The sequence below is a fragment of the Lissotriton vulgaris genome, chromosome 6 (assembly GCF_964263255.1).
Source record: "Lissotriton vulgaris chromosome 6, aLisVul1.2, whole genome shotgun sequence".
Taxonomy (NCBI): domain Eukaryota; kingdom Metazoa; phylum Chordata; class Amphibia; order Caudata; family Salamandridae; genus Lissotriton; species Lissotriton vulgaris.
This window is the reverse complement of record NC_141694.1, coordinates 785,080,188-785,106,006: the sequence shown is the minus strand read 5'-3', so window position 1 is coordinate 785,106,006 and position 25,819 is coordinate 785,080,188. Positions and strand designations below refer to the sequence as shown.

Below are 25,819 nucleotides of genomic sequence, written 5' to 3'. Positions count from 1 at the left end.
TAGGCCTTCAAAAATTGATGAATGGTTTTTACGATTTTATCCAGAGGAAGAAACTTAAAATTAACAATTCTAAAACTTTTGTTATGGTGTGTGGCAAAAAGGTAAAACATCTTAAACCCTTTTATTTTAAGGAAAACCGCATTGAGACTGTTGATAATTTTTGTTATCTGGGCGTTACTTTTAATAACAGAGGTTCCTGGGCCCCAGAACAAACTAATGTTAAAGCAAGAATGGGGAAAGCCTCCCTAGGCGTCTTTCGCTTTGCTTCAAAAGTGGGAAGCCGCCGTATCATAGATATGTTGAATATATACAAACATAGATGTACATCGGTAGCATTGTACGGTTCCGGGGTTTGGGGACATTGTAATGTAAGGGCCTTGCAAATTGCGGAAAATATGTTCCTCAAACGGTTGCTTTGCCTCCCACCCTCGGCATCCACTGTCTTAACGCACATGGAATTAGATCTGGACTATTTAGCTGACCTAATCGAACTGAGGCCACTGTTGGTCTGGAAATCCATTTTTACCAAGTCTGAAACTGCCTTTACTAAAGACATTATCAAGGACTGTCTACTTCTAGAAAAAGTCTCTAACATTCCTTGGCTAAAATATGTGATTTCAACTGTTAAGGATCTGTTTGATATGGATGTGAGTAAAGATCCTGTATGTATTAATTCTCTGACAAACAGGAGGTAAAAAATGAATTTTTGCGGGTCAAAACCGATTTGCGGAAAACTGCAACAAAAGAGTATTCTACTCATGTTTTTTATTACTCCCTTAAAGATGATGTCTCTGGTATACCTATGTATCTTAATGCCATTAGTAGACGGTCTCATCAATTTGTACTTTCAAGACTGAGACTAGGCATTGTACATAATTTGGTTGCTTTTCCTACAATGAAATGCTATTCTGTTACTCCTTGTCCGTGTGACGGTCTAACTAAACAAAGCACACTGCACTTTCTCCTACTCTGCCCTTTGTACAAAGCTCAGCGCATTTATTATCTTAAACCTATGTTTCTGAAATATTCTACGTATACCACAGGAAATGCAATGAAGTTATTATTTTCACTTGCGAGCCCAGATTTATGTTTCTTTACTGCTACCTTTATTCTAAAATCTATCACAGCAAGACAAAGTATGGTTTTCCCCTAATTTATGTACAAGAATCCTTACATTTTATGCTAAACCTTCTTGCCCAACCGTATGACATGTACTTCCCCTGGTGTTGTAACTTCGTATGTGCAATGTTTTATTCTGTATACTTTTATGATGTTTTTTAAAACAATCGAATAAAGTTTAAGAAACGAAACGGCAGAGTCTGCCAGGGCATGGAATAATAGGGTGCCATCGAATAAAAGATCAATCAGTCGCTCCCAAACATTCTAAGGGAACATGCCGCCCCGAAGCCGAGCATGGCGACCGGCCTAGCACCTCCGAGATGAGCGGAGCGGAGAATAAACGCCACTAGCTTCCGCCTTCCAAAGCATGATGCCGTACGTCCACCTGAACAGGCTCTTGTGAGGCGGCGAATCCCAAGGACTCAGCCGAGTCCCACAAACAAGAGGTCGCCCTAGCCAGCACACATAAGGTGTTAAGGGCCTGCAGAGCCTTGCTGGTTGAGGCGAACATGTTGCGCCCCCAAGAGTCCAGCAAGCGGGCCTCCTGGGACGGTGGAGACAACAGCGGTGGCAGGGAGGGAAAAGCAGTCCGCAAAAGTGGACTGGAGGCAGAGGGGTAGAGGGAAAGACACGCCGGGTCACAAGGCGCCGGAAGATGTTGGTGCAGGGGGTGTTGAAACACCAGATACCCTAAGGCGTGGCGCCTCCAAGCTCCCATCAGGGAAGAAAGGAGCGAACCCTCAAATGGGGGCGATAGTTCCCACCCACCAGAGCCCTGGTGAAGAACCTCCAAAAGATGGTCTGCTGGAAAATGAGCAACCGGGTCACCCATGCGCAGAATACCCACAGCCGTGGACACTGCGTGAGCGAGGGCCGCACCTGCCTCCGTAGGGCCCGCGGTGGAGAAAGCAGCTCCTCCGTGGGCGACGGCTGTAAACTAAGGCGACCGTCCCCAAAGCCAAGCGGGGCGGGCAAAGACCAGACCTGGAAGTTAGAAGGAGGAAACGAAGAGTGGGGGACCTGTTGCTCCTCCGGCGAACACCTCGGCATCGGGAATGGCGGGGAGCCGCCATTCGATGACGCCGGTGAAAAATTCACCACGCGGTGGCCTGTCTCCGGGGAGGATGACACTAGTAGGCACCCAACCTCTGGAGAAGAGGGAGCGTCCGAAGACAAATCCGTGACTTTTCGCCTGTCTGGCGCCGTTGAGTCCGCCACCTGAGGCAAGACATCATCATAATTATACGCGGGAGGAGATGCCGGATAGGGCTCCCCCAAGTCACACAGCGCTGGGGACCGGAGCGGAGCCGGAGCCGAAGAGGCCAAGGGGCGGCGCGGGAACGACACCGACTCGACCTCCAACAAGGCAGCCGCCTGGTTGAAGGAACGAGATGGACCAGGGGTGTGACACGAAGCCCGCCACCAGCCACAGCCCAGAATGTGACGGAGGTGGCCCGCCGACCCATGCGGCGCCGCCAGGGCCGATTCAACCTCCGACGAGGCAGCCGCCTGCGTGGAGGGACGAGTGGGGTCCGGAGGGGGACGAGGGGTCCACGTCCAGCCTCGATCCAGAGCGGAACGAGAGGGTCCACCGACCCCTGTGGCACCGCCCGGGCTAGCAGGCGCCAGCACCATGGCGGCATCAGCTCAGCCGTGGACAAGGCCGCCGCCTGTCCAGAGGGCCAAGTGGGGCTCGGGGATGCGACCCGAGCCCCGGCGACCTCCCACGACACCACCGGGACTCCCGCAGGCAGAGGTGCCGTGGTCCGAAAGGAGGAACCTCCGAAGGGCTGCACCCCAACAGCACCACATCCTCCAAGCCTGGAGCCGAGCCAGTCAGCACCGGGGCCGGAGCCGCCGACGATGCTGCAGAGGGCCCAACTCAATGCAAGGGATCCGCTGATGTCCCAGAAGGGGAAGGAGGAGGAGACGCCAGCGATGCCTGCAAAGCCACCGCATATGTCTCCATCTGGACTCTCGACGCCCCTTCACCAGGAAACAGTGGATAGGAGAACGACACATAGGCCGCATCACCCGCAGAGAGCCCACGCCCCCGGCAGGCCGAACACCAGCCCCGCGGACAATCTACGAAACTTACCCACCAGGGAGCGATGCTCTCGCGACATCGGAGAGCGATGAGGGCGCCGCCGATGACCCCTTCTGAAACCGTCTGCCGAGGCTGATCGAGGGAGATGAAGCCGACCTTGAGAGGTGCGCCGAGAGTATTTTCATCCGGCGCTCCCGCCGCAACTTCGGTTTCCACTGTTGACACGCCTCACAATCAGTGGTGACGTGATCTTTCCGATATGAGACGCCCACACGACATGCAAGTCTTGAAGCCCGAAGGCATCCGCACACTGTTCCACCAAAATAAATCACAATGAGGAAGAAATAGGGGCCCAAACAGGCCCGAACAGAGACCGGATCTACGTTGCACGCGAAAAAGGAAAAAAACTGACGTAGGCGCGCCGGGGTGGGACTTATGTGACCTCGTTGACGTCACGTACACGGACGATGCCTGGGCGGAGTCGCGTGATGCCGTCCCCCTGGCGCGCGGGGAAGCTGTGACAAAGAGTTTTACGGTCTCTCGCCTGGGGATAATTCTACGTTAAGGAATCTGCGGCTAGTTCTCTCTATCAACTAAGCTGAACATTTACTTCCACGTTTTACTTGTCTTAGTAGTGAAAAACTCTTACATTCATCTTTCACTACTGCAAGGCCTACCTCTCCCATAGAATAACATTGGCATTCCCTTATTTCATTGTATAAGTGTAATTTCAAAATTGGGACAGGTAAAAAGTTCATGTTTGGAGTCTCTGGAATCGTAATGAAAAATTCTAGCTTATGGTTAAGTCACATTTGAAATTACAATTCTGAAAATGACACTTTTTCTTGCCTTTCTTGCCTTTGCCATTTGGTGCCTGCTGCCTGTCTCTGGGTTGTATGACTGGTTGTAGTTGACAACTGGGACAATTCCGGACTCTGCATCACAACCTCCCAGCTCTTCAGAACTGAGGCTTCACCCAGACTGCGCGACGCATCCTCGATGCCAGACTGCATCTCAAGCCCCGTCAAACGGGATCCTCGACAACAATACAGGCCCACGCATCCTAGCCTCCCATTAGCTCTGAACCAATATGGATCCAGGCAGCGCTCCGAAAACCACTATTTAAGGTATGCTCTTCAGCGGACCTAGCTGGGTCCTGGTAGCTGGCCTGCACTCCGTCTTGTGACTTTGTTCCGGTTCAATGCAACCAGATATCTACAGTTGGCTCTTTGTGCTTTTTCACGCTATTTTCATTGAAATCTTTAAAATTACATATCTCCAGTTCTACTGATTAGATTTATGTAATTTTGGTCTAGTTTTATTGATTAAAGAAAGGTCTATTTAGTGTGGGATCCTTCGTGTAGTGTTTTCACTTTATCACTGTTTGAAGTATTGCACAAATATTTTACACATTGCCTCTAAGTTAAGCCTGACTGCTCTTTGCCAAGCTACTGAAGATTTGACCACAGGTTAATCTAGGAATACACAAAGATGAGGGTAGAGGCTTTTGAAGACCGCACCTGACAAATGAACAGTGTCACCAAGTATCAAGTAGTGCAAAGAACCAAAGAGCACCCCCTCTATGCTCCTTAACTAGGAACAAGTGCTACAAAAACATTTAAACAAGAAGGTTCAGCACTATACAACAATTTTTAGCAGTTTAGCATCAGTGTTTAGAGATAGTAGACACATCAAAAAATATCCGGATCCAAGGTGTAAAAAGGATTTCTCTTTATTTCTTGTTTTCACAAACGCAGAAGATCATAGCCAATGCGTTTTGTCTCCCAACGAGACTTCTTCAGGGCTTCACAAAGTAAAAACAGTGTATTCATATTGGTGCTTGTACATATCAAATATTTCTGAGTTCAATCTTCGGAAGAATTCTAAGTGATGGACAACGTCAGCAATGGCATGGTAACCTGCAGCTGATGTTCTCCTAGTGTTCCGATTCACAGGTTAATCTAGGGCTGGCTTGTGCCTGACAAGGATTGTGGTTGCTGCTTGACCAGGGTTCACACCCCAGTCAACCAACAACCCAATCTCTTACAGCATTCATATAACCAACTAAACCCACAATCAATGTGAGGTCAGTGAACTAGGACTAGTAACACCTGATACCGCACCTAGTAGCCAACATGTTACAACATGATATTTCCAAACCAGCTGCTATTGTTGGTTAAACGTGTGAGAAGCTAATTGCTTTTAGGTCTGACAAGTGGCGAAGCTTATACTATCACTACTTAAAAACGGTCTTGCATTGGTCTTGCATTGGCTTATTTATATTTTAAAACCCATCCTCATTGACTGACGAGTTTATGTCAATGTGGTTCTTTGGCTGAGTTAGCGGTACCAGAATGAGTTTATGGGACGATCAAAGGGTGAGTGACTTGGCATTCATTTGGATGACTGAGTCCAGGGAGAATTGAGCCATTGAAAAAGCGTCAGCGACAGAGGGGAGAGCCACATCCTAAATCCAATGGGAATCTTTCACTCTGCTTTCCCCAATCCATGTTGTTACTTACCATCTTATCCATTCATCTGACCATGTGCTCAATCATTGAACACTTTTCATCCTCTCTTCCACCCAAGCACTCACCCTTCATCCAATCATCCATCCATTTATTCAATCACCTAGTCATTCAGCCATACACTCACTTATGTGCTCACCTATCCACCCATTCACTTACTCATCGAACCATTCATCATACAGGCACTGAGTGATTCATCCATTAATTCATCGATGCATCACTTATTTATCCAATCAGCCATCATTTGACTCACTTTAGCATTCACCCACTCACCTAGCTGCAGAATCACATATATACAAAAAAAACAATCAATAGTGGCTGCACTTTGATTTTTTTAAAAGTAGACGCATTGGCTTTGCCAATATTTGTTCTTTTTAGATTGAAGAAGAAAAATACTGCATTGTCATTGTGGAAAAGACACATGAAGGTACACTAGAAGCATCTGGACCTTTTCGGGTAATAATACAGGAAGAAAAAAAATCATGTAAGCGGGTCTTAACCAGAAAAACACAGACCTACTCTATGAACTTGTTTACATGATGTGATGTATACGTACTCTGACTTGCTTTTAATTGGTGTATAAAGAACTTTATTTACTGTAAAATGCTCTGATATCCGCAAGGATCTTGTTCGCGCTCTATAGAACTTCCAAAATAAATAAATAAAAATATCTTGATGGATCTGAAAGGGCGACAGTCTGCTAAGCGAGCAATGTTATACTCAGACTTATAAGTGGCATGATTTTCATCTAGCAAACAGAGCAGAATAACCATTTTCAATCACTTAACTTTATATTCTGGAAAAATTAGGGAACTTACCTTTCAGGTGATATGCCAGGTACAGCAGAGCAGATCTCTTTACGCTTAAAAAAGGGAACTTGGGCTTCAGGCAACCAACGTCATTCATTGCTTTTATTAAAGCAGTTGCTGCTCCCTAAAGGTTGGAAACCATTAGGCCATAAAAAATAAATTATAACAGTCACAAAAAACAAATATGAAATTCAAATTTTACTACTGATTTCTATGCAAATATGAAGGTCACACAAAGTAAAAGCATTACAATGGGCCATTGCATAGTGCAGCAATACTTTTCTCAGAGTCTTTAATTGTGAAGCTTCCTTCCACTACTTAAGCATAACATTTTCTAGCCAATATCTTGAAGATTTTTAAATGTATTGTCTAGTTTTACTCTCCCTTCTCTTAATACCAGGCATAGTTATAGGGCCAGATCCTTACATTTGTGTGTAGATTGTCTAGTTTTACTCTCCCTTCTCTTTATGCCATACACAGTTATTGGGACAGATTTTTACATTTGTGTGTGTAAGTGTAAGTCTCACTTAAACACACAAATGGCCGTTTATTCTGAATGCACAACCAGTTTTGTAGTTGTCAAAGTTGGCTTGTCCTAGTAAAAGGATGTACCCTCACAAATATTTTGAACTCTGGGTGCACAGTGGCAAACGTTTGCACCAACAAGCACAGAGAGAACCTTATAATCCTCAACGATCCCCACCTTATGACTGATCACCATCTAATCTCATCCACTCTTCCATTTATACTCGCATCTGCTGCTCCAGGGAATGTCTAACCAATACCTCTCAACTAACAAAGAGCAAATGCAACATCCATATTATTTTTTTCTCCTGAAATAATGGGCAGCAGTGACTCCACCCTGAAACCACCATGAGGTAAACTAAACTTGTTGTTCATTGAGCAACTGGTCGACCTGTAATGGAAATATAATTGCTATTATGACATTGAACAAAAAAGAGAAAAAACAATGAGACAATAATGAGACAATAATTTCACCAAGATTACTTCTGCTGAAAACACACCCAAGGAAGAGTTTAAAGTTATTCAAGAACTAGAAAACCTGCTTGTAGATAAAACAACAATTGCCGCTCTTCTTTTCTGAAGGTCTGATTGTCTTCACTTTTAAACGTTATGACCATTAGGAAAATGATTACTGATGCTGAGAGGATTTTTCCCCTCCTAACTCTTACTTCAGTTCACGTTTCACCCTTATTACCTCCTCTCCTCTGCATGACTGGATCCATACTACATGTGTACCTTACCCAATTTAATGACACCCTCTCAACGCCCTTAAGTAAAATCTTAAGATCCTCTCTAAAGTCTGTCTTCCTCCCTGAAGAATTTAAAGAGTCAATTTCCTTCCTCTCTTAAACAAGCATTGAAAATGCAATAGGTCTCGCCTTTGATTAAGCTAAAGCCATTTGCTTTGCCAATGGTATTGTATAGCAAAGGAAATGGCTTTAACTTGATGACCCATTTGCCAGTTTGACGGCCTCTGGAGAACTCAGTGGTGACATCATTTGAGATTTTGTAAAGACCACATCATTAGTTTCCATTGCTGCAACAGTTGAAGCCTTGCCTCTAAGCTTGCAATACCAGAAGTTGCAGGCGCTCCGACACCATGCCAGGATAACCTTTTCAATTAATTAATCCTGCCAACAAACTTTGTTTATATTTCTAATAACTGTTCATATTTCAAAGCAAGGTATTAGACTCAAAAAGAGTCATCTTGTGCTCATTACTAACTGTGGCTAACTCATTCAAAAAAATCTGGATGGTTGATCTGGCCATTGTTGCCTGGCAGATAACCGACAACTGCTTCAGCATGTAAACACTCTAACAGTCACCCTAGGGAGCTAAGGACGGTGAAGACGAGGCCTGGCGCGCTTAGAAACAAGATGGCAGGAAAAGTGACGCAGATCTAAAATGAAGCAGGGGTGTATTCTCCTTGCGCATGACCGACACTGTCCTTAACCTTTGACCAAGGTGAGAACAAATATAAGCGTGTTCTGTAGAGAGCAAGGCCTATTAAAAGGTAAAGGCATGCACAGCTGAGCCAGTTCTTAATGCACTTCGTTAAGAAATGGAGTGGACCACACAGAATATAAAACTCCCAAGTGGTGAAACGCAGCCTTTGACCGATCACATTTTTGGTAAACAGAATGTGCAGTGCAACTTGAGCCAATATCCGCTTGTCAAGGTTTTTCTCATACAGTTTCTTGTTTTAACCCGCTCTTGTGTTATTCGTGTCGATATTGCGAGTCTATAGTTTTATTATGGCTGCACAGTTAGCTTAAAGTGAGCTTTATCCATATATGGCTATGGCTACAGAGCAGGCCTCCCCCTATTATGTGTTAAGCATCCAATCTTGAAAGTTCCTCACAGAGGGGGAACTCGAGTGTGGTTGTTCCTCTTTTTCAGTGATTTCTGTATTTGTCTGATTAAATCATGTTTAACATGCTCGCGACTGCAATTTACGACATTCCATGATTTAGCTTTGTTTTGTCGAAGCCGAAATATTGGCTCTTCAATGTAAATTTTCAAGCCCATGGTTTACAGAGCTCACAAGCTTTCAGTATCCTTATTGTAGTAACTTATCTAGTGCAGGATTAGTATTTGCAATCTGGTACTTGAAATCACGAACTCTAAACAGAATAAATAAGAGTACAAATACCAGCTTGAAAAACAAGAAATGCCTCGCTCGTTCATATTTACAAGCACAAAGCAAGCAAAAAAATCAAGCTGAGAACGGAGAAATAAAAATCGCGTCAGTCATTGTTGAAGGCAAACGTGTAATACGAACAAACAGTGCTTAGTGGCTAATTGAGAGACACTGTCTCCCGCCGGAAGTAAAAGATCAAATCCAGTTGGCAGGGCCAAAAGAGAACAGGGTGGCAACCCTCAGTGAAATTATTGCCTCCGGTGCAATCAATACACTGTGTTTTGCCTAATCTATGGCGCAAAACGACGTGCACAAATCAAAAATGGAGGCAGAGACGTGACACGACTTCTGGAATCGTATCGATTCCAAGAAGCCCTTGTATGACGAGAGCAGCGCATGCACAGCTTTCGCCAGGCCGAGACGTAAAAACAGGCTTTTGCCTAGACAATTCCTCGAATAACCACCAAACGTCTGTGCTACTTGATTCAGCTAAGCCACTGGAAAACAATGTTACAAAGCGCATTTCAGCCTTCTTTGAAGATAAGTGGGTCTTGGATAATGAAGGGGCTGGCTTCTGTCCTAATGAACAAGTTACTTTCCTTCGGTAACGCATTATCTGGTAGAGACTCTATCTAGCTACAGATTCATTACCTTTGAATTTCCCAGGCGTCAGGCTGGATCTGGAAACTTTTGCTGAGCAATACCCCTTGCAAGCGACGTCGGGTAGCTCCATTCGGCTCCGCGTGTCGTCGATGACATCGATAGAGTCAGTTATGAGATTGTGGTGCCTACATAGGCGCCACCCAGGCACGTGGACGTCAGTACTTTTTGTTTTTCCACACCAGAACAGGAGAGCCACAAAGTAACTGACAAAAACGTGTGCAAAATTAGGGCCCGGAAAGGGGAGTAACCCTAGATCTTCTACATCAGTCCGCAAAGCGGGGAGGCATGGGTGATGCTACAAGAAATCGGCAGCTAGATAATGCGTTACCGAAGGTAAGTAACTTGTTCATCTGATAGAGACTTCTAGCTGCAAATGCTTTACCTTTGAATCAGATACCCAGGCCATACCATCCCGGAGGTGGGTTGCGGACTCATGGACTAGACTAAAAAGTCTTGCAGGACTGAGCGGGCAAAATGCCCGTCCCTGGGCACTTGACCGCCAAGGCAATAATGTTTTGCTAACGTGTGCAATGATGCCCACGTCGCTGCCTGACAGATATCCTAGCCGTAGTCAGAGCCTTTCCCCTGGTGGAATGGGCTCTTAATCCCTCAGGGGCTGCTTCTTTGCCAAGACGTAACAGGTTTTAATGCAGAGAACAAACCAGCGAGAGATGGTTCTTTTTTGCACTGCATTTCCCTTCTTTGCTACCACATACCCCACAAAGAGTTGGTCATCCACCCAGAACTCTTGTGCGGTCAAGGTAAGATGACAATACTCTTTTTGGGCCCAGTCAGTGGAGACGCTACTTTTCCTTAGAAGGATGTGGGGGAGTATAGAATTTGGGCAAAGTGATGGACTGACCCAGGTGGAATGAGTCACAACCTTTGGTAAAAAAGAAGCCCTTGTGCGAAGCACCACCTTGTCCTGAAAGGACTTAAAATAAGGAGGCGAGCTGGATAACGCCTGTAACTCACTCACCCTCTGGGCTTATGTAATTGCCACTAAGAAGGCTGTTTTGATGGTCAACAGCCGGAGGGGACAATTGTGCAAAGGCTCAAAAGGAGCGCACATCAAATATGTGAGGACCAATTTAGGGTCCCATTGTGGCATAATAAAGGGCGTGGGTGGGAACAAGTCAACCAGCCCTTTTAGAAATCTATTACAATAGGAGATTTAAAGAGAGAAGGTTGGTCTGCCAGCCACAAAAAAGCAGACAGAGCAGAAAGATAACCCTTAAGAGTTCTCAAAGGAGAGCCCTGCTGGGCAAGGGTCAGAATGAATAAAGGTACAATAGAAAGAGAAGCAGAAAGAAGGTCAATAGACCTTCCTGTACAGTATAATACGAATTTCTGCCAACGGCAGGCATATACTGACTTAGTGGAGGGCCGCCCGGCGCACACAATAACATCACAGACTTCGGGAGGAAGGTCAAAAGCCATCAACTGCCGTCACTCAATCTCCGCGCATGAATGCGCAGCGTTGACAGGTTCGCGTGGAGAACCCTCCCCTGCTGCAGCAACAGAAGATCCTCCCGAAGGGGCAACCTGATCGGAGGATCGGCACTCATGCTTAGAAGCTCTGGATACTAGACTCTCCTTGCCCAGTCCGTCGCCACAAGGATGACTTGGACCCAGTTGACCCTGATCTTCAGAACCCTTGGCAGGAGTGGTATGGGCAGAAAGGCGTACAACAGGCCTGAGCTCCACTCACGACGACACGCGTCGCTGAGCAATAGCCACCTTAGAAACTCCAACGCACAGTACTGATGACGTTGCGCATTCTCTTCGGAGGTGAAGAAATCTCCCCACTGCTAAAAGAGACCTAGTCCCACCTCCGACTGGAGACACCATTCGTGATCTGCTAGGCATTGACGGCTGAGATCGTCTGCTCTGGCGTTCAGAGAATCTGCCAGGTGTTGAGTCACCAGGGTTATGCCCTAATGTTCCAGCCACATCCAAAGACACAGGGCCTCTCGACAAAGGGTCCATGACCCCACCCTGCCTGGCTTCTTGCAGTACCACATGGCGGTGGTGCTGTCTGTGAACACCTGCACCAACTTCACTCGGAGCTCCAACACATTTATGTGGAGCCCCGTCTCTGCTGGAGACCAGTGACCCATGATGTCCACCTCTCCCAAGTGGCAGCCCCATCCCAGAAGCGACGCATCCGTCACAATTGTAAAATCTGGTTGGAGAAGGGAGAGAGGTCTGCCTTTGACCCAATCTCGGTTTGTTAACCACCAATGCAGATCTTTTGCAGTTCCTTCTGAGATCTGAACCAAGTCAGTGAGATTTCCCTGATGCTGTGCGCCTTGGAACTTCAAGTCCCACTGCAGAGCCCGCATACCATCAATCAATCAATCAAATACACTTATAAAGCGCGCTACATACCCGTAGGGTCTCAAGGCGCTGGGGGGGGGGGTGCCGCTACTGCTCGAACAGCCAGGTCTTCAGCTTCTTCCTGAAGGAGAGGTGGTCTTGGGTCAGGCGCAGGTCGGACGGGAGGGAGTTCCAGGTCTTGGCGGCCAGGTAGGAGAAGGACCTTCCTCCTGTAGTCGCTCTTCGGATGCGGGGGACGGCGGCGAGGGCGTGGTTGGCTGATCGGAGGTGGCGTTTGGGAGCGTAGAAGTTGACTCGGCTGTTGAGGTAGCTCGGGCCTTGGTCGTGTAGGGCTTTGTGTGCGTGGGTGAGGAGGCGGAAGGTGATTCTTTTGTTGACGGGGAGCCAGTGAAGGTCTCTCAGATGTCCGGAGATGTGGCTGGAACGTGGGATGTCGAGGATGAGTCTGGCTGAGGCGTTTTGGATCCGCTGGAGTCTCTTCTGGAGCTTGACGGTGGTCCCGGCGTAGAGGGCGTTGCCGTAGTCCAGTCGGCTGGTGACGAGGGCCTGGGTGACGGTCTTCCTGGTCTCTGTGGGGATCCACCAGAAGATCTTCCGTAGCATGCGTAGGATGTTGAAGCACGCCGAGGAGACGCTGTTGACTTGCCTGGTCATGGAGAGGGAGGAGTCCAGGGTGAAGCCCAGGTTTCGTGCATGGTCTGTCGGTTTGGGTGCGGTGCCCAGGGCGGGAGGCCACCAGGAGTCGTCCCAGGCGGAGGGTGAGGAGCCCAGGATGAGGACCTCCGTCTTGTCCGAGTTCAGTTTCAGGCGGCTGGTCGTCATCCACTCGGCTACCTCTTTCATCCCTTCGTGCAGGTTGGCTCTGGCGGCGGCGGGGTCGTTGGTCAGGGAGAGGATCAGCTGGGTGTCGTCGGCGTAGGAGATTATGCTGAGGTGGTGTTTGCGTACGATGGCCGCGAGGGGGCTCATGTAGACGTTGAAGAGGGTGGGGCTCAGGGATGATCCTTGGGGGACGCCGCAGATGACTTTGGAGGCTTCTGACTTGTACGGTGGTAGGCGGACTCTCTGTGTTCTTCCGTCCAGGAAGGAGATGATCCATTCCAGCGCCTTGTCCTGGATTCCGATGTTGCTGAGGCGCCGTACTAGGGTGCGGTGGCAGACCGTGTCGAATGCCGCGGAGAGGTCTAGGAGGATGAGGGCCGCTGTTTCTCCATTGTCCATCAGGGCTCGGATGTCATCGGTGGCGGCGATGAGGGCGGTCTCGGTGCTGTGTTTGGCTCGGAAGCCGGACTGTGAGGGGTCGAGGGATCCGTTCGTCTCGAGGAAGGCGGCCATCTGCTTGTTGACGGTCTTCTCGATGACTTTGGCTGGAAACGGGAGAAGCGAGATGGGGCGGTAATTCTTGAGGTCGGTGGGGTCCGCTGTTGGTTTCTTGAGTAGAGCGCTGAGTTCGGCGTGTTTCCAGCTTTCAGGGAAGATGGCGGTGTCGAAGGAGGTGTTGATGGTGTCTCGCAGGTGGGGTGCGATGACAGCGTCGGCCTTGTTGAAGACGTGGTGAGGGCAGGGGTCGGTCGGTGATCCGGAGTGGATGGAGTTCATCGTGCGGATGGTGTCTTCGGTGCTGATCGGGGTCCAGGCGTGGAGGGTGGTGGTGGGGGGGGGTGGCTGGTCGGTCGTGGTGTGCGTTGGTTGGTTGTTGAAACTGCTGTGTATGTCCGTGATCTTGTTGTGGAAGTATGAGGCGAGGGAGTTGCAGAGGTCTTGCGATGGGGTGATGTCGTTGTTTCCTGCGCTGGGGTTGGAAAGCTCTTTCACGATGTTGAAGAGTTCCTTGCAGTTGTGTGCGTTGTTGTCCAACCGGTCCTTGAATGCAGTTTTCTTGGCGGCGCGGATCAGCTGGTGGTGTTTCCGGGTGGCAAGTTTGTAGGAGGTTCTGTTGTCCGGTGTCGGTTCCCTTTTCCAGACTTTCTCGAGGGCTCGGCAGTTCTTCTTGGAGCTTTTGAGTTCGTCGGTGAACCATGGGGCCTTCTTGCTGCCGGGTCTGCTGGGCGGGGTCCTCAGCGGGGCGAGTTCGTCCGCGCAGTTGCTGATCCACTTCGTGAGGTTGTCGGCGGCCTGGCTGGGGTTCGCTGAGCTGGCAGGAGGGTGTTGGCTCAGGGAGGTGGCGAGCTGGTCTGCTGTGATCTTGTTCCAGCTTCTGCGGGCGGTCTGTTGCTGGTGTTGGTGGGTCGTCGTTCTCTTGAAGGAGAAGTGGACGCAGCTGTGGTCCGTCCATTGAAGCTCTGTGGCGTGGCTGAAGTCGATGTCTGTGCTGGATGAGAAGACGGCGTCGAGTGTGTGTCCGGCGAGGTGGGTGGGGGTGGACACCAGTTGCTTGAGTCCCAGGTTGGCGAGGTTGTCGAGCAGGGTGCTGGTGTTGCGGTCGTTGTTGTTCTCCAGATGGAAGTTGAGGTCCCCCAGGAGGATGTAGTCAGCGGAGGGGAGGGCGTGCGGGCTGACGAAGTCGGCGATGTCCTCGCTGAATTGCGTGCGTGGTCCCGGGGGTCGGTAGATCAGGGTGCCTCTGAGGGTGGTGTTCGGGTTGGTGTGGATCTGGAAATGCAGGTGTTCGGCGCTGGTCAGGGTGTTGTCGGTGCTGGTCGTGAGACGGATGGTGTTCCTGTGGATGATGGCGATGCCTCCTCCCATCTGGTTGGCGTTTCGGTCCCTCCGGACGATCTTGTAGCCCTCTGGGATAGCGATGGCGATGTCGGGAGCAGAAGAGGCGTTCATCCAGGTCTCCGTGAGGAAGGCAACGTCAGGGGCTGTGGCGTCTAGAAGGTTCCAGAGTTCGATGGCGTGTCTGTGGACGGAGCGGGTGTTGAGCAGGATGCACTTGAGGTGGGAGCTGTTGGTGTTCGACTTGGCGGGTGCTGGTGCGGGGCTGGTCCGGATGCAGGAGAATTTGCAGGCGTGGCAGCTGAAAGGTCCGTGGGTGCGTCTTGGAGTGGCTTGGTGGCATTCTGGGGGTCGGCCGGTGTTGAGAGCGATGAGGGTGGCGGCTGAGTACGTCAGGCGGGTGCGTCGAGGTGCTCGAGGACCAGGGGTCCTGGCGCTGGTCGCGATCCGGTCGCGGACGGGCGCAGACGGGCTTACCTTTGGCGCGCCTTTGGCGCACAATCGGCGCGCCCGCTGCGCGTAACCGCTGCGCGTTCGCACGGTCGCCATTTAAGGCGAGGTGCGCGGGTGGGCGGAGCAGCTGGGAGGCGGGAGCGGGGAGGGTTACAGAAGGCAAAAAAGGGGCGGGGACAAGCGGCGGTGGCGGGAAGGGAGGGAGGGGGGCGGCGAGGTAGGCGGACAACAAGGAAGGAGAGCCAAACACGGGGAAAATGCAAAACAGTGGAACAGGCACAAAGAAACGACAAAACAGGGGAAAAAAGACAGTAAAACCTTAACAAGCACAAAAAACCGTCAAAACAAATGGCAAAAACACTCGCAGCGGCGGCGGCCGGCAAACGAGGCAGCAGCGAGGCAGGGGCAGGCAAGGGGCACACGCAGCAGCTGGTGGCCGTGCGGCGCGGGGGTGTCCCACAAGTGGGTCACACTCACCTGCGTCGCACGGTCGCCATTTAAGGCCAAGTGCGCGGGTGGGCGGAGCAGCTGGGAGGCGGGAGCGGGGAGGGTTACAGAAGGCAAAAAAGGGGCGGGGACAAGCGGCGGTGGCGGGAAGGGAGGGAGGGGGGCGGCGAGGTAGGCGGACAACAAGGAAGGAGAGCCAAACACGGGGAAAATGCAAAACAGTGGAACAGGCACAAAGAAACGACAAAACAGGGGAAAAAAGACAGTAAAACCTTAACAAGCACAAAAAACCGTCAAAACAAATGGCAAAAACACTCGCAGCGGCGGCGGCCGGCAAACGAGGCAGCAGCGAGGCAGGGGCAGGCAAGGGGCACACGCAGCAGCTGGTGGCCGTGCGGCGCGGGGGTGTCCCACAAGTGGGTCACACTCACCTGCGTCGCACGGTCGCCATTTAAGGCCAAGTGCGCGGGTGGGCGGAGCAGCTGGGAGGCGGGAGCGGGGAGGGTTACAGAAGGCAAAAAAGGGGCGGGGACAAGCGGCGGTGGCGGGAAGGGAGGGAGGGGGGCGGCGAGGTAGGCGGACAACAAGGAAGGAGAGCCAAACACGGGGAAAATGCAAAACAGTGGAACAGGCACAAAGAAACGACAAAACAGGGGAAAAAAGACAGTAAAACCTTAACAAGCACAAAAAACCGTCAAAACAAATGGCAAAAACACTCGCAGCGGCGGCGGCCGGCAAACGAGGCAGCAGCGAGGCAGGGGCAGGCAAGGGGCACACGCAGCAGCTGGTGGCCGTGCGGCGCGGGGGTGTCCCACAAGTGGGGCATACGCCATCTTGTGTGTCTTACCAACAGGATGCAGGAGGCCATGAGGCCCAACAGCCTCAGTGTCCACTTCATCGAAATCCAGAATAAAGGCTGAAATATTGAAATCGAAACCAGAATATTCTGGACTCCCTGCTTGGGAGGATAAGCCCAAAACTGCACGGTGTCCAGAATAGCTCAGAGGAACGGGAGCGTCGGAGAAGGAGCATAGCTGCCAAGGTTTCAGATTGCTATGTGTGATATTTTCATAATTTCAGTGTAATTATGAGTGACATTTCAACAACTATGAGTGACACTTTCTTGCAATCAAAATCAAGCAATGAAGACAAGGGAAACATAAATATCATAATAACAGATATGACGAGTGGTTCCCACCCACACACAGATGTAGCCTGTGGTTAACTTCAAAAGTATTGGTACGTTTTTCAGACCTCAATGTTATAAGCAATGGCCTTTACCTTTAACTTACTGTAGGATGTGACCAGCTGAAAAGAAGAACTGTACTTTTCAATTCAACTTTAAACTTAAAATTATGAAGTCGCAATCATGACTGGAAAATCAATCAAAGAATGGGTCCTCCAGAGAACTCCCTGGTAACTTTCATTTCAAGCGTCTCCATCGGAAGACCAGGGCAATAACACAGGAAAGGAGAAGGCCAGGGAACAGCAGCACAGAGGGGGTGCTGCAGAGGAAGAGAGAATGGCACAAGCACCCCCTGTGGCTCTTGCTTACTACCAACTCCAAATTGCCAGGCAACCTTTACAGCAATGAAATTACAGCACAGCAGGTGTTTACTTTATGAAGACAAATAGTGCAGCTCAATCGGGCAGCACTTACTAATGATTCAGGTGCTACTGCCCTGTGGGCTGGGGTCAAGTTGAATGGCCAGGGTGGGATCCAGTCATCGTTACAACCACCGGCAGTGGTGACGGCGATGAGCAGTTGGCTCTCAACCTAATCCACTTTCACGCCCCCACCGTGTTTGACTCTCACCACCCACTGACCTTAGCCTAATTAACCCTAAAGCATCACTGGTCAGGCACTCACTTTGACGCCAATTATTCTCATGTATTGGTGCCGGAGGTGTCTAGCTTGGATACATTGTTGTAGTGACAGAGAAGTACTCGCAGATCTGCGAGCTGCCAGTCCCTTAACCTTACAGGAGCAGGGCGCACCACGCTACTGCTGCTCACACAATCATGGGATAGTGCATTATAGTAGCGCTCTACATTGACGGCTGAGCAGTGCTATAATGTGTGACTAATGCATTTCAGTGGAGTGATGTAGATCACCACACTGAAATGTGTTAGACTAATGCCTGATGAGTGATACTTGGCAGGACTGAAGGAGTCAGGTGTGACTTTGGCACGTTTATAGAGAACTCCAGCGAATACAGGAGGTCCTCCATAATCTGAATGTGGGAGATGACTGCCTGGGGCGAGGATGCCTTCAACAGCCAGTCGTCGAGGTAGGGTAATAACTTTGACGTTGGATCAGGTGTCGTACAATGCTGTTCCAACTCTGTCGTCTGGGATGAGGATAGGGCTTGCGTCACTGACAGCCGCTGGCGATGCCACTGGCACCGACTTCGGGTTCGACGTGGGGGAAGGTTGCGTTGGTATGACCAGCGTCGAACCAGATCCGAAGTCAGACCCCTGAGGCCCCACGGTGCAGTGGCCAAAGCTGATAACGTCAAACTTGTTGGGGCCCCATCTGACCCCGCAGAGCCCGAGGGCTCCACAACGTGGTAGTTCCGCTTAAATACTCGGCGCATGGCCTCATAAAATTCCTTAATTGGAGCGGGAGTCGCTCTGGCTCCCGGAAATGGAGGGAGGCGCAAAGTAGACTTTGGCTTCGGCTCCGTAGAACCGTGCCTAGAGCGCCGGTGCTCCTTACCTCTCTCAACGACGGACGCCAGTTAAGGTGAAGTCGAAGTCCGCTTGGACTTCTTTTTCTTCTTGTACCTCTTCACCGAGTGTCCAGATGACCTCGAATGGGAGGAAGAGGACTTTTGGCTCCGAGAGCGATCCCGCGACCTCCTCTTCTTCGAACAGGATCGTGGCCTCCTCGGAGTCGCACTCGACGGTGTTGACTGCCAGGCCACAAGCAACTTCAATGCCTGCTCCCTCAAGGTCTTCGGCGCCATCGCCCGAAAGTCTGAACACGTCTTCGAGTCGTGGTCGCTTTCAAGACACCACAGGCAAACGCGGTGGGGATCGGTAACCAACATCATGTGGGAACAAGTCCCGCACGGTTTAAAATCTGTTTTCCTACCCTACATCCCTCGCACAGGAAGACTTCAAAAACTTCGACAAATGTCGAGAAAAAGCCTGTTAAAAAGCGGCAGAGGGGTAGCTCTTTCTGGATCGACGCTTAACCTGCTCGGAAAAAAAAGAACTGACGTCTGGGCGCCTGGGTGGCGCATATGTAGGTCCCGCAACGTCATAATCGATGCTACCCATGTCATTGACACACGGAGTCGAATGGACCCACCCAATGTCGCGTGCTAGGGGTATTACTCAAAAAAGGTTTCCAGATCCAGCTGGAGAAATTCATAGGTAAGGAATCTGCAGCTAGAAGTCTCTATTAGATAGGAGTATAGAGGGGGTCTTGGTGTTTGTTTTGGACGTTCTTTGCATGGCAGCAATGTCTCTAATGTCAATGTTCTGAAATGTTTGCATTAATCCGTGGCGTTTGCCACTGTTGACCATAAACTCCTGTAGGGAAAACTCTTTAGATTCAACAAAGAAGCAATGGGCCAGATTTAAAAAAAAATCACACAATGCAATTAAGCAAGACAACTTGCTACACTGCACTGCATGAAAGGGAGAGGGCAGGGATGTGCCATATCAATCAAGATATGGCGCAATCATGTCCTCTGACTGCCCTGATGCACAATATGCAGCCTAGAACCATCATAGACACACTGGTGCCTTGGAGCAAGGGTGCCTGCATTACAGGCATGATTGTTTTTGTGCAGGCAGGGACACCTTCCTGGACAAAAACAATCCTTGGAGGCGTTTTCCTGAATTCTGCAGGCACACTTGTGTTGCGTCTGGTGGGAAGGTGTACAATTCTGTTACATTCCTAGGTCTGCCAGTGTTGGGAAATCTGGGAATGCTTCACAATACATGGATGGGTAGTGGGAACACCACGCTCCACCCATGTAACACCACCACCCCATAGAGTAACTCAAGGCAGTGGCTTGTGATGCCTTGCGATACTCCAGATTTACCAACCCAAGCAGGGCCACACAAGATGGCCTTGCATGGTTTAGCAAATCTGATTATAGGTTTGGTGTCACTCTGCGTCCCCTTGCATGGTGATAGGGTGACACCTTAGGATATCTGGCCAAAGTGCTCAATTGGATTTGCTCTTTTCTTTCTAACTACATACGGAAAGTTTATTCCCTCCCCCCAACTTCCAATGCCACTACCATTTCTTGTGGAGTACCCAAGAGATCTCCCCGAACATCCATTTTTTTTAACATCTATGTTCCACCACTGGCTGCCCTTGTCCAACCCCATTTGTCTCCAACCATGCATATCTGATACCAACATTCAGTGGAAGCTTGAAAATGGGGTGAACCCTGCCTTCCAGATCTGCATGTTGGAAGCCAGGCAGTGAATGGGAAACAGTTGGTTGAAATGAAATTCAACTCAGAGGAAAGCGAAATTCTGTGGCAGCAGATTATGCACCCCAAAGTTATGGCCCTTTGCCCTGCTCAAGTTAAAACGGTTAAACCTCTACGGTAAAGATTAATGATTGCCTCTAATGGAACAAGTCTCGACGATGGTCTCAATCTACATGTTCCAACTTAAAAAGCTGAATGCATTACTTACCCCTTAAGGCCCCACCCCGCTGTTATATTCAAGAGTTAGGTCCATGTAGCAAAACAGCTTATTTCTTACATTGTCCTAACAAATAAAATTTCCAGCTGTGACCTTTTGCATTCACGACAATGTTGGATTAGTTTCTCTGAAACTAAACCTGTTTTAGATCTAGCTTCACACAACATTATCACAACGCCCTGAACATCATGTACAAGGTTTCGTTTTGCACTACAGACAAATGTCATCACTATCTTCATCCAGGGGGCGACAGGGCTATCTACATATGCATAACATCACTAATCTATGTGCACAACCCAAGACTCCTTTCTATTATAAAAGATGAGCATCCCGATAGATTAGCAGAGGAGGTACCTCTGCTAACACAGAGAGTCCTTGCATGCTGAGAGATCACCACGCAGTGGTCTGTCATCTCGTGAGGGGTGTCCAGTTTGTGACCAGGACAGGGTCCTTCACTCTATCCCATCAGGTAATGAGGTTGGATCATCCTTGGCTCTACACCTACACACTTTCTAGGTACACTTAGAGTATGGTCCACATAGTATGAGTACACTAGATTACTGTCTTGTTTATACGCCTGCATATATACATTGTTCAGCACCATGGTAGCTATTTAAGATTTTGGTGCTTGTAATCACTTTTATCTGTTTCAGTCTACTAATCATTGCAACACGTATTTTATGCAAGAATAATGTTGGTTCTATAAATATCATTGGAAATGTCACACAGTGTATTTTTTGTATATTTCTCTGGGAATAAGTAAGCATGAGTGACTAAGTGAAAGGTTCTGTACTGTTTCCAAGATCCCTGAGTGGTCAGGGTTGTCATGTTCAGTGGTTGCCAGAAACTATTTGATCCCTGGTAGGTTTGGGGGGCTTACGGTGGCATTGTGAGCTAGCTGGTCTATAGGCCCATATATCCTGTGGGGATGTCCGGAATCAGTCTTGACACCAAGCCCTTAGTTTATGTTGTCCAAACAATGCGCCGGTCTACGGATTGGGAGGAACTTCACCACATCAACCAGAATGGCATAATATGGACTTTTAAGAGTCCCACATTGTGAAGATAACAATCTACAAATGGAAAACTATCCACAAAGGGAATCATGTATACTAATAACAAAGAGATAAAGCTCAATTCTTAACACATTCAATGGTCTGTTGCGATAAACAAAAAATTGAGAGACTTACAGCTCCAGCAGCTCGGGGGCTGACATTATTGCACACGGCCCACTGAGTCAGTGAGGTAGCATTCACACTTAATAGCCTTCTGACATATTACATTTACTAACCTGTTCCAGATAGCCAGATAAAGGAAGATAGCTAAGCAAAATTGGTTCCTTTTTTGGTGGGAGTTTATTCGGAAGTGACTGATTCCAGTATTTCTCTGGTAACCTGCGAAGGAGAATCTAATGAGCACTTAGAAAAAAAACGAAATCCAGAAGAATAAAAGAATATATTTACCTAAGAACTCACCTCATGAACTTCTGAAGCTTTTCCTCACTTTCAAAAATGAATATTTTGTCTCGATACTCTACAGCATGTTCAATGTGACCAGGTACAAGTGCCTCGTACCTTAAAAAGAAACAGACCGATGAGATATGCATGCACCGTCCCATACGACAAACAGTGGGCCAGATGTATCAAGATACCGTTTTGCGAATTCTAATTAGCGATTTTTTGCGAATCGCTATTTAGAATTCGCAAAACGGTATGTATGTACAAAATCGCGATTTTTGTGCGATTCCTTATTATTCTTTATTTGCGAATTCGCATTTTGCGAATTCGCAAATAAAGAATAATTTTCAATGCATTCCTATGGGCCAGGAGGCCCATAGGAATGATAGTGCAATAATTCTCAAATTGCGAATTCGCAAATTGCTAATCGCAATTTGAGAATTATTTCAAGGGTGCAGGGGTGTCTCAAAGACACCCTGCTGCACCCCTCAAATCTACATGTGTGTGCATGTGGCACACATACATGCCCTATGGGCATGTATGAGTGTCACATGCCACCCTTACAAATGCAAAGTAGGCCATTTTTAAAAGAAATCGCAATTTACCACCAACTACAAGTTGGTGGTAAATTGCGATTTCTTAACACAAATTCGCAAACCAAAATGTGTCATACATATCATTTAAGGAATCGCAAAATTTGTGATTCCTTAAATGCTATGGCAAAATAAGGAATCGCAAATAATTGCGATTCCTTAAATTGCGATTTTTTGATACATTACAAAAATCGCAAATCGGCCGTTTGCGAGTCGCAAAGGCCTAAATTCTGCGAATTTCGGCCTTTGCGAGTCGCAAAAGCCTTGATACATCTGGCCCAGTGTGTTTTCAAATTTGTGACCAAAATATTTTTAATTTAAATTTAGTTGAACAATCATTTTGAAATGTCATTAAAAGCACCATGTAGGTGATCCAAAATAAAAAGATACAAGTTACTCATTGTGTTGACTCCTATTTTGTAGGTTTTAGTCACATGGACTCCATTCTCATGAATTATTTCACTGGGAGAAGGAGGGTCCTGAGCAGCTTTCCACTGGAGGTCTCTTCCTTTAGGAAAACGTTTGAGCAAAGTTCTGCCATGAATATACATTAACCTAAGCCCGCAAATGTCGCGAGTATGAGTTCTATAGCAGCTCTTGTTCATTCTACGGTCATAACAGGAGCCGAACGCACTTACAGGTAAAGAAAGCAGGTTAGCCAATCGGGCCAATAAACACAATTCAAACAGTCAGAGAGCACATGAAAATAAAGTATAAATTGTATTGAATTACAATATGCGATATTCTGAGTACAACAACGCAGTGATAAGACGTGCTCAGTGAAGTAAAATGTGTAGAAAGTGCCAGAATAATTACATTTGAAGAAACAATTGACCAAAAGAATGGCTATATAAGTACTTTTTCATTCATAGAAAATGCCAGAAATAGCTCTGATGTTTGGGATCCCTAAAAGTTGGTATCTTTCACTTGACAAAGTCAGTGTTTTGACCGGGGCAAAAACCAGTTTGTCATCATCAGGACAAAGGAATTAATATTTGCTTCTGAGGAAAGTATCTAATAAAAAAAAAGAAACATCGGGGAATTTAAGACAAGTGCAATGGTGAAGTGCTCAGTGGCCCGCTATATAAAAATGTGTTGTCGGCATGCACCATTGTATGCAGTATAGGTCCTACATAGAATGTATTGAGCCATTCTGTAAGGGTCACAAATATTGCCACTGGTGAAAGAGGCATGACGAGCCAAAAACATATTTGGGAAGGATAACGATTATGAGCTTACTGTGTTATGTTCGCTATCAATTCAAATGAGAGAAAAAACGTGGAGAACCAAACACAACTGTAATGTAGCTCCCAAAGGGTAAAAAAAGGGGGCACTGAGAGAAAGTCATATCGCCCTACAAAGCACAAAATTACTAAAATAAATGTGTTGCATCGGTAAGAAAGGCTAGTTGTAGAAGGACAAGGGAAGCTGGGTGGTGTTTTTGAAAGTTCTAAAAGAAGCAAGTCACTGTAAGGCAAGTCGCAGCAGGGTCATTGGACAGTGAGTGACGCAATCAGTCCTCCAACTGGAAGAAACTCTTATAATGTTTCCACTGGCTTTTAGGGTAAGACATGCCTAGCAAGTGCACACAACAAGAAAAGACTCAGGGGTATATGTACAAGCCCTATCGCCACGGGAGCGTCACTTTTTTGGACTTTCCTGTGGTGATAGGGGCTTTGCCTTATTTACTCAACGTGGCTTAACGCTGCCTTGTAAATAAGGCCCGCTTTCACAATATACTTGGCGTGAAAGGGGATGGCAACGGGTGTTGCTGTGGGCATTCCACCGCAACACCCATTGATTCTGACGCTGCCTCCTATTTACAAGGGAGGTGTAAATAGGAGGAAGCGCCTGAATAAAGACAAGGGAAAATCTGGTCTTACCCTGGCGCAATGAGGAGAAATATTTTATTTCTCATTGTTTTTGCTGTTTTCATGTGTTCTGCGTTGTGCAGCACATATAAAAACAGCATAAGGCCAATGCTGGTTTATGTGCAGCCAGCGCGGGGGGAAACGCAGGGCTGCACCATATTCTTGTAGATATGGTGCAGCCCTGCGTTTCAGAAGTGGCAGAGCGTGTCTTTAAGCCAAGGAGGCTAACGACACGCTCTGCCACTACTTTGTACATATGTCCCTCAGTTACTTACAAGCGATCTTCATTACTCTGAGCCATGGTCTTCTTCGCCACAGTTCTGCCTTCCCTCCCTGCCCTTCGTTGAGGGTGATGAGGGAAAGCTGAAATATTTAGTTTTTTTTTTCTTTATGATTTATAGGAAACAGTATGGGTAAGCCCCCCTATTACAGTCAAGTAAGGGTGCACTTCCTATGCACTCAGCAAGGTGGGGATTCCATTTTAGCAATAAGGGTGAAACTGTGCACAAGCTACGGAATAGCTCCTAATGTCAAGACTGTTGCAAGGAAGATAGACGAGACAAGTAATGCGACCCATACATGAATGGTCAGATGGAAAGGGCTGGTACCATTTACATCTGGGTAGAATCAAACTTGCTTTCCCCAATAGCAACCTAACTTTCAGGAAGGGAGAATATAATATGCAGACCAGCTCAGCTAGGTTTTTCACACATCTCCATTACACTGTCTATTTCCGTAGGGTAATCCAGATACTTTTGCTGCCATGGTTTGATTTTTTAATCTCCAAGTAGTATGTGGTCCTCGTGGTATTGTGCATGGAAGTCTTGACTCATGGGTATTTTGAGTGGATCCACTATCTTTCCTTGGCAGAGAGCTCTGCTTTATCAATGTACTTCCAATCTTCTCTTCCTAATAGTGCTGAGGAAGGATCAGGTAGACCCAATGGCCTTCACCCTTCTAACAAGATGCTGGCACCAAAAACATGGTTCCTGGTGAGAAGACAAGCCATGGCTTCAGTTTAAAAGGTGTCTATGCTGCTTGCAACCTGCAAACCCTTTATTGTCTTCAGCTGTTGGGATGGAGATTGAACATGTGGGGCAACAGGGTAATACTGTACCAAGTAAGTAGCTTTCTGCATGAAAGGATCTAGGATCTCTGTAAGAATTTCTAGTAATGTACATAATTTTGGAACATTGTGCAAAGAAGGATTAATTTAAAGGGTGGCTTGTGCGCTTCTGTGACCACTATCAAGTTGCTTATTTTCTGAGAAATGGTTTTATTAATGGTTTTCGAGGTTCAACCCTCCACTGGTACCAGTACATGCATTCCTGGGAAGATAGGTAACTGTTATGGGTAGTACACTTTAAGCCTAAAACCTCTGCTTCAACCTTTGTAATCACAAGCCTGCTTTTCATTACCCACTGCAGTTAGGAGACTTTCCCTTTATGTGGGATGCAAAGGTACAACTTGAGCAATAGGAATGAGAATCCCTGAC

General features: G+C 48.0%; 1 protein-coding gene across 3 annotated transcripts in view; it reads right to left on the bottom strand.

Moving 5' to 3' along the window:
- Nucleotides 1-25,819, bottom strand: part of AK9 (adenylate kinase 9) — a 1,394,796-nt gene that overhangs the window by 21,502 nt on the left and 1,347,475 nt on the right. For all 3 annotated transcript variants that reach the window (XM_086926806.1, XM_086926808.1, XM_086926807.1), the window contains exons 41-43: nt 21,879-21,977; nt 21,695-21,797; nt 6,513-6,627 (exon numbers count right to left, since the gene is read on the bottom strand). In XM_086926806.1, coding sequence (XP_086782932.1) covers nt 6,513-6,627; nt 21,695-21,797; nt 21,879-21,977 — 317 coding nt within the window. The remainder of the gene's footprint in view (nt 1-6,512; nt 6,628-21,694; nt 21,798-21,878; nt 21,978-25,819) is intronic.